The following is a 15,166-nucleotide window of genomic DNA, read 5'->3' on the forward strand; positions in this document are numbered from 1 at the left end:
GTATAGCATGTCGTTAATTTTATGAAAAAAAGTCATAGTACAGTATGTCACTAATTTTATGAAAAAAACGTCATAGTATAGTATGTCGTGAATTTTATGAAAAAAAGTCATAGTATAGTATGTCGTTAATTTTATGAAAAAAAAGTCAGTATAGTATGTCACTAATTTTATGAAAAAAAAGTCATAGTATAGTATGTCGTTAATTTTATGAAAAAAAAGTCATAGTATAGTATGTCGTTAATTTCTTGAAAAAAAAGTCATAGTATAGTATGTCACTAATTTTATGAAAAAAAAGTCATAGTATAGTATGTCGTTAATTTTATGAAAAAAAAGTCAGTATAGTATGTCGTTAATTTCTTGAAAAAAAAGTCATAGTATAGCATGTCGTTAATTTTATGAAAAAAAAGTCATAGTATAGTATGTCACTAATTTTATGAAAAAAACGTCATAGTATAGTATCTCGTTAATTTTATGAAAAAAGTCATAGTATAGTATGTCGTTAATTTCTTGAAAAAAAAGTCATAGTATAGTATGTCGTTAATTTCTTGAAAAAAAAGTCATAGTATAGTATGTCACTAATTTTATGAAAAAAAAGTCATAGTATAGTATGTCGTTAATTTTATGAAAAAAAAGTCATAGTATAGTATGTCACTAATTTTATGAAAAAAAAGTCATAGTATAGTATGTCGTTAATTTCTTGAAAAAAAAGTCATAGTATAGTATGTCACTAATTTTATGAAAAAAAAGTCATAGTATAGTATGTCGTTAATTTCTTGAAAAAAAAGTGATAGTATAGCATGTCGTTAATTTCTTGAAAAAAAAGTCATAGTATAGCATGTCGTTAATTTCTTGAAAAAAAAGTGATAGTATAGCATGTCGTTAATTTCTTGAAAAAAAAGTCATAGTATAGTATGTCGTTAATTTCTTGAAAAAAAAGTCATAGTATAGCATGTCGTTAATTTTATGAAAAAAAGTCATAGTACAGTATGTCACTAATTTTATGAAAAAAACGTCATAGTATAGTATGTCGTGAATTTTATGAAAAAAAGTCATAGTATAGTATGTCGTTAATTTTATGAAAAAAAAGTCAGTATAGTATGTCACTAATTTTATGAAAAAAAAGTCATAGTATAGTATGTCGTTAATTTTATGAAAAAAAAGTCATAGTATAGTATGTCGTTAATTTCTTGAAAAAAAAGTCATAGTATAGTATGTCACTAATTTTATGAAAAAAAAGTCATAGTATGTCGTTAATTTTATGAAAAAAAAGTCATAGTATAGTATGTCGTTAATTTTATGAAAAAAAAGTCAGTATAGTATGTCACTAATTTTATGAAAAAAAAGTCATAGTATAGTATGTCGTTAATTTTATGAAAAAAAAGTCATAGTATAGTATGTCGTTAATTTCTTGAAAAAAAAGTCATAGTATAGCATGTCGTTAATTTTATGAAAAAAAGTCATAGTATAGTATGTCGTTAATTTTATGAAAAAAAAGTCATAGTATAGTATGTCACTAATTTTATGAAAAAAAAGTCATAGTATAGCATGTCGTTAATTTTATGAAAAAAAAGTCATAGTATAGTATGTCGTTAATTTCTTGAAAAAAAAGTCATAGTATAGTATGTCACTAATTTTATGAAAAAAAAGTCATAGTATAGTATGTCGTTAATTTCTTGAAAAAAAAGTCATAGTATAGCATGTCGTTAATTTCTTGAAAAAAAAGTCATAGTATAGTATGTCGTGAATTTTATGAAAAAAAAGTCATAGTATAGTATGTCGTTAATTTTATGAAAAAAAAGTCATAGTATAGTATGTCGTTAATTTTATGAAAAAAAAGTCATAGTATAGTATGTCGTTAATTTTATGAAAAAAAAGTCATAGTACAGTATGTCGTTAATTTTATGAAAAAAAAGTCATAGTATAGTATGTCGTTAATTTCTTGAAAAAAAAGTCATAGTATAGTATGTCACTAATTTTATGAAAAAAAAGTCATAGTATAGTATGTCGTTAATTTCTTGAAAAAAAGTGATAGTATAGCATGTCGTTAATTTCTTGAAAAAAAAGTCATAGTATAGTATGTCACTAATTTTATGAAAAAAAAGTCATAGTATAGTATGTCACTAATTTTATGAAAAAAACGTCATAGTACAGTATGTCGTTAATTTTATGAAAAAAAAGTCATAGTATAGTATGTCACTAATTTTATGAAAAAAACGTCATAGTATAGTATGTCGTTAATTTTATGAAAAAAAAGTCAGTATAGTATGTCACTAATTTTATGAAAAAAAAGTCATAGTATAGTATGTCGTTAATTTTATGAAAAAAAAGTCATAGTATAGTATGTCGTTAATTTCTTGAAAAAAAAGTCATAGTATAGTATGTCACTAATTTTATGAAAAAAAAGTCATAGTATAGTATGTCGTTAATTTTATGAAAAAAAAGTCATAGTATAGTATGTCGTTAATTTTATGAAAAAAAAGTCAGTATAGTATGTCACTAATTTTATGAAAAAAAAGTCATAGTATAGTATGTCGTTAATTTTATGAAAAAAAAGTCATAGTATAGTATGTCGTTAATTTCTTGAAAAAAAAGTCATAGTATAGCATGTCGTTAATTTTATGAAAAAAAGTCATAGTATAGTATGTCGTTAATTTTATGAAAAAAAAGTCAGTATAGTATGTCACTAATTTTATGAAAAAAAAGTCATAGTATAGCATGTCGTTAATTTTATGAAAAAAAAGTCATAGTATAGTATGTCACTAATTTTATGAAAAAAACGTCATAGTATAGTATCTCGTTAATTTTATGAAAAAAGTCATAGTATAGTATGTCGTTAATTTCTTGAAAAAAAAGTCATAGTATAGTATGTCGTTAATTTCTTGAAAAAAAAGTCATAGTATAGTATGTCACTAATTTTATGAAAAAAAAGTCATAGTATAGTATGTCGTTAATTTTATGAAAAAAAAGTCATAGTATAGCATGTCGTTAATTTCTTGAAAAAAAAGTCATAGTATAGTATGTCGTGAATTTTATGAAAAAAAAGTCATAGTATAGTATGTCGTTAATTTTATGAAAAAAAAGTCATAGTATAGTATGTCGTTAATTTTATGAAAAAAAAGTCATAGTATAGTATGTCGTTAATTTTATGAAAAAAAAGTCATAGTACAGTATGTCGTTAATTTTATGAAAAAAAAGTCATAGTATAGTATGTCGTTAATTTCTTGAAAAAAAAGTCATAGTATAGTATGTCACTAATTTTATGAAAAAAAAGTCATAGTATAGTATGTCGTTAATTTCTTGAAAAAAAAGTGATAGTATAGCATGTCGTTAATTTCTTGAAAAAAAAGTCATAGTATAGTATGTCGTGAATTTTATGAAAAAAAAGTCATAGTATAGCATGTCGTTAATTTTATGAAAAAAAGTCATAGTACAGTATGTCGTTAATTTTATGAAAAAAAAGTCATAGTATAGCATGTCGTTAATTTTATGAAAAAAAGTCATAGTACAGTATGTCACTAATTTTATGAAAAAAACGTCATAGTATAGTATGTCGTGAATTTTATGAAAAAAAGTCATAGTATAGTATGTCGTTAATTTTATGAAAAAAAAGTCAGTATAGTATGTCACTAATTTTATGAAAAAAAAGTCATAGTATAGTATGTCGTTAATTTTATGAAAAAAAAGTCATAGTATAGTATGTCGTTAATTTCTTGAAAAAAAAGTCATAGTATAGTATGTCACTAATTTTATGAAAAAAAAGTCATAGTATAGTATGTCGTTAATTTTATGAAAAAAAAGTCAGTATAGTATGTCGTTAATTTCTTGAAAAAAAAGTCATAGTATAGCATGTCGTTAATTTTATGAAAAAAAAGTAATAGTATAGTATGTCACTAATTTTATGAAAAAAACGTCATAGTATAGTATCTCGTTAATTTTATGAAAAAAGTCATAGTATAGTATGTCGTTAATTTCTTGAAAAAAAAGTCATAGTATAGTATGTCACTAATTTTATGAAAAAAAAGTCATAGTATAGTATGTCGTTAATTTTATGAAAAAAAAGTCATAGTATAGTATGTCACTAATTTTATGAAAAAAAAGTCATAGTATAGTATGTCGTTAATTTCTTGAAAAAAAAGTCATAGTACAGTATGTCGTTAATTTTATGAAAAAAAAGTCATAGTATAGTATGTCGTTAATTTCTTGAAAAAAAAGTCATAGTATAGTATGTCACTAATTTTATGAAAAAAAAGTCATAGTATAGTATGTCGTTAATTTCTTGAAAAAAAAGTGATAGTATAGCATGTCGTTAATTTCTTGAAAAAAAAGTCATAGTATAGTATGTCGTGAATTTTATGAAAAAAAAGTCATAGTATAGCATGTCGTTAATTTTATGAAAAAAAGTCATAGTACAGTATGTCGTTAATTTTATGAAAAAAAAGTCATAGTATAGCATGTCGTTAATTTTATGAAAAAAAGTCATAGTACAGTATGTCACTAATTTTATGAAAAAAACGTCATAGTATAGTATGTCGTTAATTTTATGAAAAAAAGTCATAGTATAGTATGTCGTTAATTTTATGAAAAAAAAGTCAGTATAGTATGTCACTAATTTTATGAAAAAAAAGTCATAGTATAGTATGTCGTTAATTTTATGAAAAAAAAGTCATAGTATAGTATGTCGTTAATTTCTTGAAAAAAAAGTCATAGTATAGTATGTCACTAATTTTATGAAAAAAAAGTCATAGTATAGTATGTCGTTAATTTTATGAAAAAAAAGTCAGTATAGTATGTCGTTAATTTCTTGAAAAAAAAGTCATAGTATAGCATGTCGTTAATTTTATGAAAAAAAAGTCATAGTATAGTATGTCACTAATTTTATGAAAAAAACGTCATAGTATAGTATCTCGTTAATTTTATGAAAAAAGTCATAGTATAGTATGTCGTTAATTTCTTGAAAAAAAAGTCATAGTATAGTATGTCACTAATTTTATGAAAAAAAAGTCATAGTATAGTATGTCGTTAATTTTATGAAAAAAAAGTCATAGTATAGTATGTCACTAATTTTATGAAAAAAAAGTCATAGTATAGTATGTCGTTAATTTCTTGAAAAAAAAGTCATAGTATAGTATGTCACTAATTTTATGAAAAAAAAGTCATAGTATAGTATGTCGTTAATTTCTTGAAAAAAAAGTGATAGTATAGCATGTCGTTAATTTCTTGAAAAAAAAGTGATAGTATAGCATGTCGTTAATTTCTTGAAAAAAAAGTCATAGTACAGTATGTCACTAATTTTATGAAAAAAACGTCATAGTATAGTATGTCGTGAATTTTATGAAAAAAAGTCATAGTATAGTATGTCGTTAATTTTATGAAAAAAAAGTCATAGTATAGTATGTCGTTAATTTCTTGAAAAAAAAGTCATAGTATAGTATGTCACTAATTTTATGAAAAAAAAGTCATAGTATGTCGTTAATTTTATGAAAAAAAGTCATAGTACAGTATGTCGTTAATTTTATGAAAAAAAAGTCATAGTATAGCATGTCGTTAATTTTATGAAAAAAAGTCATAGTACAGTATGTCACTAATTTTATGAAAAAAAGTCATAGTACAGTATGTCGTGAATTTTATATAAAATTAGTGACATACTATACTATGACTTTTTTTTCATAAAATTAGTGACATACTATACTATGACTTTTTTTCGACATGCTTTAGTTACTACTGTAGTTACTTTGCAGATGTATTAGTATAGATTTAGCTATCCAGCATATAAATAGTAATTAATAATCAAGTAATACTTCTTCCATCACTGATTCATTGATTCATTCTTACATGGTAACTCGTACTACAACACCAATCCAACAACAAAGTGTGGATAACAATTAGGGGTGCACAGAGTCTCAATGTCACGTCACGGCCTGGACGGGGGCAGCAGCAAAACGTATTTCATACACCTTAAAAGAAAATCAAGTTTAATCATCAGGTTACAGTAAGTGTATGCTATATTTAGAACATATTCACTGCTTTACCTTTTCTTTCAGACAGCCCTTTCCGCGGGGGAACTGAAGCCGTTGACTGATGCTCTCTCCAAAGGCACCAGACTCCACTGACAAAAATGGTAACTTTACCTCGCATGGGAGTTGCTGGTCTATCGCTGCCTTAATCGGTTAATTTGTTGGTGTTATTGTGTGACTTTGAATCAGAACTAACCCTTTAAAACACCAAAGCCATATAATAACACAAACAAACTAACCGAACAAGGCAGCGGTAGATCAGCAACTAAAAAAATAATAATTGATCATTGACTGCTTTAAAATTTGTTAATTTTTTTATCAAGTAACATCTTTTAAAATTGAATTCCTTAAGAGTGAAGCATCAACATTCATTTTTCTCAGTCATCAGCATTTACTGTGAGGAAAAACAGATACAAGGACTGATGAAAAGCATGAATGTTCTGTAAGAGGTTTATTTTCTCCATATATTTTACAAATAGAAGCACAAATGTTCATAGACTCTCGACATCACGTGTCTGAAGTATTTTGAAGAGCTATAGGTAATGGGAACGAAGATCTGGCTCGTTTATCTGGAAAAAAAAGAAAAGAAAGAGAAAAGGTAAGAATGTGAACATAAACAGCCCTTTCACTTAGCTCGGGACGGGGTTAAAAAACTCTGGAGATACTCTAAAACCTAAAAGGCATCTAAACTAGTACATCAAAAAATGTCTGGTAATCTGGATTACTATATCAAATAATTTATGGTACACTCTGCCTAGGGGCGTCACGATTTCAATTTGATATCGGTAATCGATCGAAATTAGCTCAAAGACGACGAACATATCATGGACAGAAAAACTACAGTTCGTGAGCTGCAGAAAATTTAGAGTCTGCAGCAACCAAAGTTGTTTGGCGATTTCAGCCGCAATCGTGCTATCTTCACTCAAAATCGATTGTGTGTCTACATCACTTTGTACAGTAAAACAGGGGAAACTCTAGCTGTTGTTGTAAAGTACCCTCCTCCCATCTAGTGGATCTTCTTTTTGTTGTTTAACAGCTTGTTCCCAATTGGAAAAAGATATTATTACATAATAAATAATTTAAATTTGATCATATAGCCACACTTGATTTCCCCTCATATGACAGTTGTCAGGGCATAAAAGAAACGATCTGTTGATCTTTAGGAATCAAGAGTCCATAGTCTAACAACATATAACAGCATGTTTAAATCAAATCGTGACACCCCTAACACTTCTACATAAAATGCTCGTCAAACTAGCCCAGAAGGGATCCTAACATTACAGTGTTACCTCCTCTGTTAAAACAAGCCTCAGGTCCTGAGTTCAGCAGAGGGTGAGATTAGTTCAGAGAGGAGAATTAGTCACATGAGAATGTGATGGCTTTTGAGAGAAGAAGTCTCAAAAGGTCAGAAAAGTTAGTGGAGTGATGGAGGAATCTGATGAAAGGGGATGAGAGAGACAATGAAAAGACTTACAGCGCAGCAGCTCCAGAGATGATCTCAATGAGCTCCTTGGTGATGACGGCCTGTCTGGTACGGTTGAAGGTGAGGGTCAGCTTGTCAATCATCTCAGCTGGAAGGAGAGAAATACGTCGGTCAATAGACCCGTTCACACAGCCTGCTGTTGCATTGTTATTCCGCCTCACTCTTTAAGTATTGCGGTTCCTGCTTTAATGTATTTTATGTGTCTTGTCATTACACCTGCCCAGGGACTGAAGAGGCTAAAACTGACACATTTAAAGAAATGTCTATTAATGTCCATTGTCCATGTAACTTTAAACTGCATCAATAAATAAATAAACTAAATCATAAGATGTAAAAACGGATGATCATGCCATGAGATTATATTCCATTAAAAATCAAGTGAACGTAACAAACCAATAGTGAATATAGGAACCGACAGCAGGCCTTTGGATTTTTAAATTGATAATGTTTTGGAGAATCGATACAGTATCACAATACTCGTGTGTATGGATAATTCCTTACACCCCAACTAAATACTGTTTCAAAGACACTTAAACCATTCAGATAATCAAGTTGTCGGAGAAACACTGAATGTGAAATGTGTTAGCCAGGAAGTCTTACAGGCGTTCTTGCTGGCGCTGTCCATAGCCGTCATCCTGGCACTCTGCTCAGAGGTGGAGGACTCCTTCATGGCCAGGAAGATGATGTTGACCAGAGCAAACTCCTGGTAGTTCCTCAGCACGTCAGCGTCGATGTCATCGTAGACGCCCATGCTCTCTGTTGAGAGGGGAGGTACACATAAGTTCGGTACATCTCTACAGGGGACACCTGAGGATCTGTGCAAGACGTTTTTAAAACACTACGCTACCTGCGTTAGCAACAGTGTCATTGGAAAACAGAGGCTTCTGGTCCGTCTTGTATGAGATAACAGACCTGCATCAGAAAAAGAGAATATTATTTTTTTTTTTTTTAAAACAAATACATTTTAAAATAACTAGGATTTGGCAGCATCTAGTGGTGCTATGCTGTGTCTTGAACATTTAGAAATCTACTGCAACACGGAAGCAACCTTCAAAGAGTAAACAGATTAAAAGATCAAGAGTTATCCGAAGTGTACTGAGCTACAGCGGAAGAGCCACGATTCGCAAAAAGGGCGGAGACCAGCAAAAATAAAGCCAGTTCTATTAGGATAAAAAAATAAAATACTTCTGTTTGTCTGTGTACTAGTCTTTTTTTTTTCACCTGATGCTTTGGAATACAAATTTGAAGATAGTAAACTTTTGCACACAGTTGTTTGTTGTAGAAAATTAATAAAATTGTTGAAACATTCAAATTCCGTTTCATTTTTTCTTCTGACTTCTTGGTCTTATAAGTTTTTATAATATCATGTGACATCACTGCAGCATACATATTCAAATAACCCATGTTGTGCTGAAAAAAATCATTTCAATTACTTGCTTAGGCCTCACAGTACTGAATTTATACACATTTTTATAAGGATGTCACGAGAACCAATACTTGGTTACAGAGTCGACGCCAAAATCTGAAAATGTAACGATACTCATTTCTGTACAGTACAGTACCGCAGGTACCATATGTACCGTCGAGACCGACGCATAGAAACGATAGAAAATGTGTTTTGGACGCAGTAAAACTCACTATTGATGCTTCCAGGAGACGCACCCTATTTTTTCCGATAACGCTACATTATGAACAACAAATCCGTGTTGAAATCTGCAGTACGAGAGCTAGTTAACGTTGGTCGTTAGCAGCTGGTAAGCAGCACGGTCTTGCACGGAGCTAACAAAGTAACGCTAACCAGCTCTCGTTCGGCCGATTTCAACACGGGAGGTTCCATTGATTTACATTATGATGCGTTCAGGCTCTGTTCAGTTAAAATTTGTATTGGGCGAAGGTAAATAATAACGTTATCATGATGTGTTCAAATGGAATCTTGTAAAATGTAGTTTTTGGAGAGAAATTTGAATAAATCCAGTTGTTTGAAGGAGATGTTCAATATAAAATACATAATAAGAGAGGGTATCATGACTTGTTTAAATTCCAAACAAAAAACTAAACGGTAATAAAGGAGTGGATGTTGAAGTAAATGGGATTTATTGCTTTACTTTTGTTTTTTATCGTGGCGACGAGCTGGTATTGGTATTGACTACTAAATTTCTGGTACATCCCTACATTTTTATATATTAAGAGAGTCGAGGACCCAGAAATAGGATAAAAATGTCGCCTAAATGGTTAATATTATATTCCATTTCTGCCAATAGATCCCCTAAAGTCCTACACACTGTTCCTTTAAGTCAATCTCTGAGCTTATGCAACTTGAAATGTTTTTACGCAAATCCAGATAAAGAAAAAACGTCAAGACAGAAAGTATGGTACTTGAATGTGTTGAAGATGACAGAGCCCTGGTCAAACTCATATCCACAGTTGATCAGCTCGCTGGCGACGATTGAGGCGTCACAGAAGCTGGGGGGCTTGCGGCCCATTTCCTTACAGTTCAGAATGATGTGCTCTCCATGAGTTCTGATGAGGAAACGGTGGGTGTTATTGGTACAGTAAAACAATCATCACAAGCACAATTACCTATATTTAGATTTTTACTAAAAAAATTAATTGTGATTTCAAGTCCCATGTTTGTCTGAATCAGGCTTTCTCAATTTTTTAAACTACATATGACTAAACAAATGAAAATATATTGCTAATTCTTTAAAAAAGGGTGTTATTTGTTTATTTTATTTAATTAGCTTAGTTAGTGAACCCTTTAAACACAAGAAAATATCACCACATTTCTGCCGCTAATAAACAGAGACAGAAACACTGGACCTGACTCATGTCTTTCATCATTGTTGTGAAGATGAATATTTTTCATTCGTACTTGTGCAGCAGGCCTCTCAGCTTGTCTCCCACATTGATCACCATGACCTCCTTGCCAGTGCCGGTCAGGGTGGCGATCTGGCTCTTGATGGCCTTGGCCACATTAGAGTGGATGGCACCGCAGAGTCCACGGTCAGAGGTCACACCAACGATCAGATGCTTGGAGGCCTTGTCCTCTGGTTTGATGTCGGCCTTCTCGTAGAGGGCTGAAGAGCACAGAGGAAACTTAGTCCAGTGTCAGACAATGTAAGGGGAGGAACTGGTCAACTTTGAGATTTTGGGCTATTTTGCTTCTATAACATGTCTTCTTTCAGACTAGTGGAAAGAAAACATCCAGAATACACATTTAGGTGTTTATTTTACGACTTTGTCTACTTGTGTCTGTAGATTTCTCCTAAATTCACCAAAAGTTAGCATTAGATAATGCCTTATTTGCATATTTAAACATAACATTTCAGAAAACTTGTAATACAAAAAATAATTGTCTTAATGTAAGTAATGAACTTGGAAAGTTTCATGGTGATATTAAACATTTTACCCTATTCACCTGTGGGGGGGTCTCCCCTTAAATCCAATTCATATCAAGTGAGAGAGAACATGGCGGTAAGGTGATCATACCCATAGCACCAGCGCCGTAGACTCTGGCTGGCTTCAGCTGCCTCTCAGCACGAGCGTACTTGGCAGCGGCCACCATTTTCATGGACTTGGTGATCTTCTGGATGTTCTTGATGGACTTCAACCGAATGGTGACTAAAGACAGGAGAGGATATATTAGTACACATCATATTACACAGACTTAAAAACGTCTTCGTTTTGTACAGCTACCCGCAAAAAACATTTTTATTAAACTGGTGTTGTGTTTTCAGATTTCAGGTTACTTTATTTGTACCCATAAAAAATTTGAAAAATTGTAACACATACATTTTACAAACACAGACAATAGACAAACATGATAAAAAAAATACTCAAAGCTCTACAGATCACTAAAACCCACTGCAATACAATGAATAAATGTATATAAATAAATAAATAAATAAAACAAACAAGCATTGCTTCTATAGCATGCTACAATACTGTACAGATGCTGCTGGAACAAAGCTATTTTTATACCGCCTTGTTCTACACCTTGGTCAGGATTGTTTAGTTTTTAAGTTGAATGTCTAGTGCTTTATTGTGTTTTTTTTGTCTTTTTTGTTTCTGTATCTGATAATAAAAATAAAAATTGTTAAATGTTTGTTTTAAATTATTTCTTCTCCAGTTGCATAATCTTATTATTATTATTATTATCACCTTAAACCAAAATAGACCACGATGGGCATTGTAGTTAAGATCTTTTTAGCCGATTAATCGCTTTGAGTAATAATTGAGGAAAAATAAGTCTAAGTTTTCTGATTGCAGCTTCTTAAACGTGAATATTTTCTGGTTTCTTTACTATAAATTTTAAACTACATATGACTAAACAAAGGCAAATATATTGCCAAGACTTTAAAAAGGGTGTTATTTGTTTATTTTATTTAATTAGCAGACCAAAATGTCATTGAAACACCTCAAAACTCTAAATATTCAGTCACTGTTGGGGAGTTATAATCTTCCATTGCCTCTTGTTTCACCTCACTTTTTTATTGCATTTCTTTATTCACACTTTGCATTTACATTGTTTTTTTCAGCATTTGTTTATTGTTTCTTCTCCAGTTGCATTATCACCTTCAACCAAAATAATACACCACGATGGGCATAATGTAGTTAAGATCTTTCTAGCTGTAAACTAGTACCATGCATGCATGTAAAACGTTGCAGTTGTTCATAAAATATATTAAAATAGTCCATGAGCCAGACCCCCAAAATATAGTCGTCGTGACACTTTGGAGGGACCAAGTCTCATAGTGCACATCAGATCAATATGAAGTTAGTTATAAGGACGTTTGCAGTGGCATTCAGAATTTGCCCGATTACAGCGTTAGAGGTCAACGGTCAAATTCTCTTGACCTCAGTGTCATGACAATATGACCGATGGATAGATTATAGTCTAAGCTTTACAATGATATATAACTTCATGATATTGTGTGTTGGTTTCCCTCTTTTATACTGGACCTATGTGTAAAATTCAGATTCAGATTTTCATTTGGTGGAGCAGTTTTGAAAGATTGTAGATCAACCCCTTGAAAAATTCTATGAATCAGCCTATCATAATAACATATTAAGGCTGGCTAACACCATTGTCTCTGACCCCAACCATATTATGAACAGTGAATATGAATTGTTACCATCAGATCGGAGATACAGGGTTCCACGATTTAATAAGGTAAGACTGAAGCTATCTCTTTTGTACACCAGTCAATCCTAAAACTAAATATGGAGCCTAATAATCCCAGATCAAATGTACTTTGAAGGGCCCTGAATGTCGTCTTCTGTGATTGTAATGTTTAAATGTATGTATCCTTGTCTTTGTCCTTTTTGTGATGTTGCAAATGGAGCTGCTGTGATGCAAAACAAATTTCAGACCTGTCTGACAATAAAGTAGGCAAAGGAGAAATGCAGCGATGGAGAACCAACCATCCCGTCCACGGTGGCAGAAGAATTCACATTTAACCCCTTTATGAGAGTTAAAGAGAAGTCCGTGCAAGACCACGTAAAGCAGACGAGCTCGATTGAAACCATGAGAAGTCTCCGGAAAGAAAAAGATGGCTTCCGGATGCCCAAGGAGTGATGTCCAGTGACTTTTCTTAACTGCTTACAACACTGCGAGCTGTCAATAGTGAACTACAGAAAACATCTGCATATTCAAAGCCTCCATAAATCAATCTACTACATTCACGCTCCCATTTTCCATCACTACATTCAGCCCTAATATGGCTATAAACTTGTTTTAGTTGACTTTGGTTTGTTTGGTGTGGTGGTTTTAAGGAATATATGGCCATTAATTCAATGCTTTAAATGACAAATAAGTTTGTAAATCTGAGTTTTAGAGTCTATTTAATATATTAATGTACAAACTACAATTTCATGAAGTGTTAAATGGGAGCAGCTTGAAGAAAAAATGTTGGAATACGTGTAACATTTCTGTAAATTGATAAAATGATTTTGTTGTCTGTAAAGATTCGCATTAATCTTAGTACAACACTAGGGACATAGACCTGAGACTTCACCATGAGACTTGGTCCCTTCAAAGTGGCTCATGGACTAAAACTGTTTTGCAGCTTGTGTCTTAATGCCAACAGGCTGTAAAGACTTGCAGAGTTGAATCTGACATTTCCCTCAGAAATCAACCACATTTTGCATCTTGGCTGTCATCTATGGGAGTGTATAATCTATAATATGTTGTTATACTGTTGTCTTTGCATTTAAAGAGAGTAGCACACATAAAGTACTTACTGTCCTTCAAGGTAGCCATGTTCCTGACCTGCCCACTGTGAACACAAATAGAGCATGTTAGCCTTAAGCTCAACACATAACAGCATTTATAACAGTTTAACATTAACAGTGCAACATTAATGTCATGTTAGTGTGGACTCATTTGGATTTAAACTTGCAGAACGTTCACTTTGTTGCTAGGCTGCAAGCATTCTAGAATCAGTTAGCATCAGTTAGCTTGCCGTCATTCATTAGCAGCGGCCTGCTCGTTAGCTCGTCCTTGTGTTCAATAACTGCGTCTATTACAGGCTATAAACTACACACTGACTCTATTCACGTATCACATGAAGTGCAGGTGAAGTATATACAGTTAAAGCGTTTTGTTAGAGTGTTTAGATGTGTTTCCTTACCATTGTGGAGCGAACACGAAGGCGCTGGTCCTGCTGAACATGGTTACTGCTGATGAAGGTCAGACAGGCTGCACTGCGCAGGCGCAGCATGAAGGCAAGATGGTGAGGATGGTGCATTCAGGGACTGGTAGAAATATCGGAATTATGCGATTCTCACTCGTGTATGAACCTACAATGTCATCCAATTTAAATTTTTTTTTTTTTGCTCATTTATTTAGTGTTTCCTTCCCTATGCTTCCCCTTAATTAACCTTAGTTAATTACTTACAATTTTTTTTGTTAATTTGTGTATTTATTTGTGTATATGCTGTATGTGTGTCCTCCTTAAATATCCCCTTAGGCTTGTTTACATATAGAACAATTACAAAACAATATCAAACCATATTTATACATACAGTACATATAAATATATGTATATACATACATATATAGATATAGATATCTATCTATATCTATATATCTATCTATCTATATCTATATAAATATATATGTATATATATATATACATATATATTTAACATATACATATGTTAAATATACATTACATAAATATACATTACATTATATACATTATATATACATACATATATATGTATGTATATATATACATATATATATATAGATATCTATCTATATCTATCTATCTATCTATCTATATCTATATCTATATATATATATATCTATATATATATATATACATGTATATTTAACAAATATATGTTAAATATACATTACATAAATATACATTTATATACATATATATATATATGTATGTATAAATGTGTATATATATATATGTATATACACATATATATGTATATATATATAAATATATATATACATATATATATATATAAATATATATATACATATATATATATATATATATGTATAAATATGTATATATATATATGTATATACATATATATGTATATATATATGTATATACATATATATATATATATAACCCTAAATAGGAAGGAAATCACACAAAAAAAAGTAATTGGAAGACACTTTTTTTTTTTACTTGGTTCCCAG

At 31.0% G+C, this 15,166-nt stretch overlaps 1 protein-coding gene across 3 annotated transcripts; it reads right to left on the bottom strand.

Moving 5' to 3' along the window:
* Positions 1 to 6,434: 6,434 nt before the first annotated feature.
* On the bottom strand, positions 6,435 to 14,260 carry atp5f1c (ATP synthase F1 subunit gamma). Of its 3 annotated transcripts, none has more exons than XM_037760905.1 (9): positions 14,130 to 14,260; positions 13,741 to 13,775; positions 10,987 to 11,118; positions 10,370 to 10,574; positions 9,874 to 10,017; positions 8,345 to 8,409; positions 8,098 to 8,253; positions 7,489 to 7,585; positions 6,435 to 6,583 (listed from the first exon to the last, which is right to left on the bottom strand). In XM_037760905.1, exons 1-9 carry the CDS (start codon positions 14,168 to 14,170, stop codon positions 6,580 to 6,582), a joined length of 879 nt encoding a protein of 292 aa, XP_037616833.1. In that variant the 5' UTR covers positions 14,171 to 14,260; the 3' UTR covers positions 6,435 to 6,579. The 3 variants fall into 3 exon arrangements, with proteins under 3 accessions (XP_037616833.1, XP_037616832.1, XP_037616834.1); XM_037760904.1 differs by lacking the exon at positions 6,435 to 6,583 and adding an exon at positions 7,309 to 7,330; XM_037760906.1 differs by lacking the exon at positions 6,435 to 6,583 and having other exon boundaries at positions 7,485 to 7,585.
* Between the last annotated feature and the right edge of the window lie 906 nt (positions 14,261 to 15,166).

The sequence above is a fragment of the Sebastes umbrosus genome, chromosome 23 (genome assembly GCF_015220745.1).
Source record: "Sebastes umbrosus isolate fSebUmb1 chromosome 23, fSebUmb1.pri, whole genome shotgun sequence".
NCBI classification, from domain to species: Eukaryota; Metazoa; Chordata; class Actinopteri; order Perciformes; family Sebastidae; genus Sebastes; species Sebastes umbrosus.